The sequence below is a fragment of the Onychomys torridus genome, chromosome 1 (assembly GCF_903995425.1).
Source record: "Onychomys torridus chromosome 1, mOncTor1.1, whole genome shotgun sequence".
NCBI lineage: Eukaryota > Metazoa > Chordata > Mammalia > Rodentia > Cricetidae > Onychomys > Onychomys torridus.
In genome coordinates, this window is record NC_050443.1 from 33,014,426 (window position 1) to 33,016,126 (window position 1,701).

General features: G+C 42.3%; 1 protein-coding gene across 1 annotated transcript; it reads right to left on the reverse strand.

The window, feature by feature from the left end:
* Positions 1-519: 519 nt before the first annotated feature.
* On the reverse strand, positions 520-1,494 carry LOC118595352 (mas-related G-protein coupled receptor member B5-like). Its single transcript, XM_036205794.1, has one exon. It carries the CDS (start codon positions 1,399-1,401, stop codon positions 520-522), a length of 882 nt encoding a protein of 293 aa, XP_036061687.1. The 5' UTR covers positions 1,402-1,494.
* Positions 1,495-1,701: the final 207 nt, after the last annotated feature.

Below are 1,701 nucleotides of genomic sequence, written 5' to 3' on the forward strand. Positions count from 1 at the left end.
ACATATTCTAAAATGTGAGGATGTTGAGGGAAACTGTAACTGTAGTAATTTCAATTAATTTCCCTTAACATTTAGAAAACAACTTGTAAAAAATAGGGACACTTCTTTTAAGTAGAATATTTAATATTTATCATGGTCAGTGACTAAAGAAATCCTGACCTTCCCTGCACTGCCTTGGGTCTTCTTTGTAGGGAGGGGTTTGTCTACAGAGGGAGCTGTCCTGGCCTCAAGTGATTTGATTAAAAGGTTTATATCATAAGGGGATGCAGTGAGGCACATATAAGGCAGGTTTACGGAGCTTCAGTCAGTTTGTATTTAACAAGCCCCATTTCACCCAATTTCTACAAAATGACTATTTTCTCAAAAGTTGAACAATGTTGTGAAAATGGCCCACACAGAAAAAGGTCAAGTTGATTTGGAAAGCAACTGCGTCTGATCAAGGGCTCACTCAGCTACTATACCAGACTGCTTCTTGCTTTCCAGGATTTCCTAAAGAACCCCTCTCTCCTGCCTTCTTCCTCAGGAGTGTCCTGCATGGCTCTCTGCAGAAGCAAAGAAGTAAATGATGGGGTTGGCACAGCTGTTGACACAGGACAGAAAAACTGTAATTTGAATACTATTGCAAGAGGAAACTCTAGGCAACTTTGTATTTGAAATGAAAAGCATACAATAGATACCAAAGGGCAGACCAAAGAGTAAGAAGACCAGCACTGTGAGTGCAATGGTCACATACAACCTGGTTACAGGAATCCTCTGTGAGCCACAGAAGATCCTGACCAACAGAAACAGGTTGAATCCACAAGGAACTACAGATAGTACTGTTATAAATACAGCAGTAGCAGTGGTAAAAGTAGCAGTTTTACAGAAAGAATATCCCAAACCGCTAAGCAGTGAACTGCACCTAAACCCTAACAGGAGGCTTAAAAGTAGAGAGAAGGTCCAGAGCAGGGCACACAGGACAGATGACATGTGTCTTGGTCTCTGGCAGTGGTACCAGATGGGCCACAAAACAGACAGGCATCGCTCAACACTGATGGTTGCAATCATACATAAACCTGCAAGGTAGGCAGTGAGTGATAAATTGGTGAGATAGAATGGAACATAGAAGGAGTTGACATTGAAGAGAAGAAAAATTTGTTCCAGGGAATACACAGTCCAAAAGCAGAGGAAGAGGAAGTCAGCCCCAGCAAGGTTGAGGACATAGACTGAGAAGGCATTCCTGTCCATGCAGAAGCCCAGAAGCCATAACACTATGGCATTTCCTGCCAGCCCAAGCATGGCAATGATGACATTAAGAATATTGATGATTTTGTACATGGTGACACAGTGTAAGCTTTCAGTGTAGTAACTTCCATTCATTGTTATGTTGTCAGTGATCCAGGCTGGGGTGGATGGACCCATGCTTGGGAATGTTCCACTGATGTTCCTGTAAATAAATTGAGATATGAACACATGAAACTTTCTGTCAGGACCACGTGACTATGTGGGAATGTCTGGCACAGTTTCATAAGGAGGGGAAACAGGCTTGCAGAGATTAAGTAATTTATCAAACCCCCAAAGTTCTAGAAACTTCTTTTAAATCCAGTTTGGCTATTCAGTCTGTCTGCAGACCACTGCCTCTAGTGATGTTTGGGGTAGTTGATGGTCCCAATCCAGTTGCTAAGCATCTTATGCTGTGTCAGGAAGAGACAGAATTCTGAA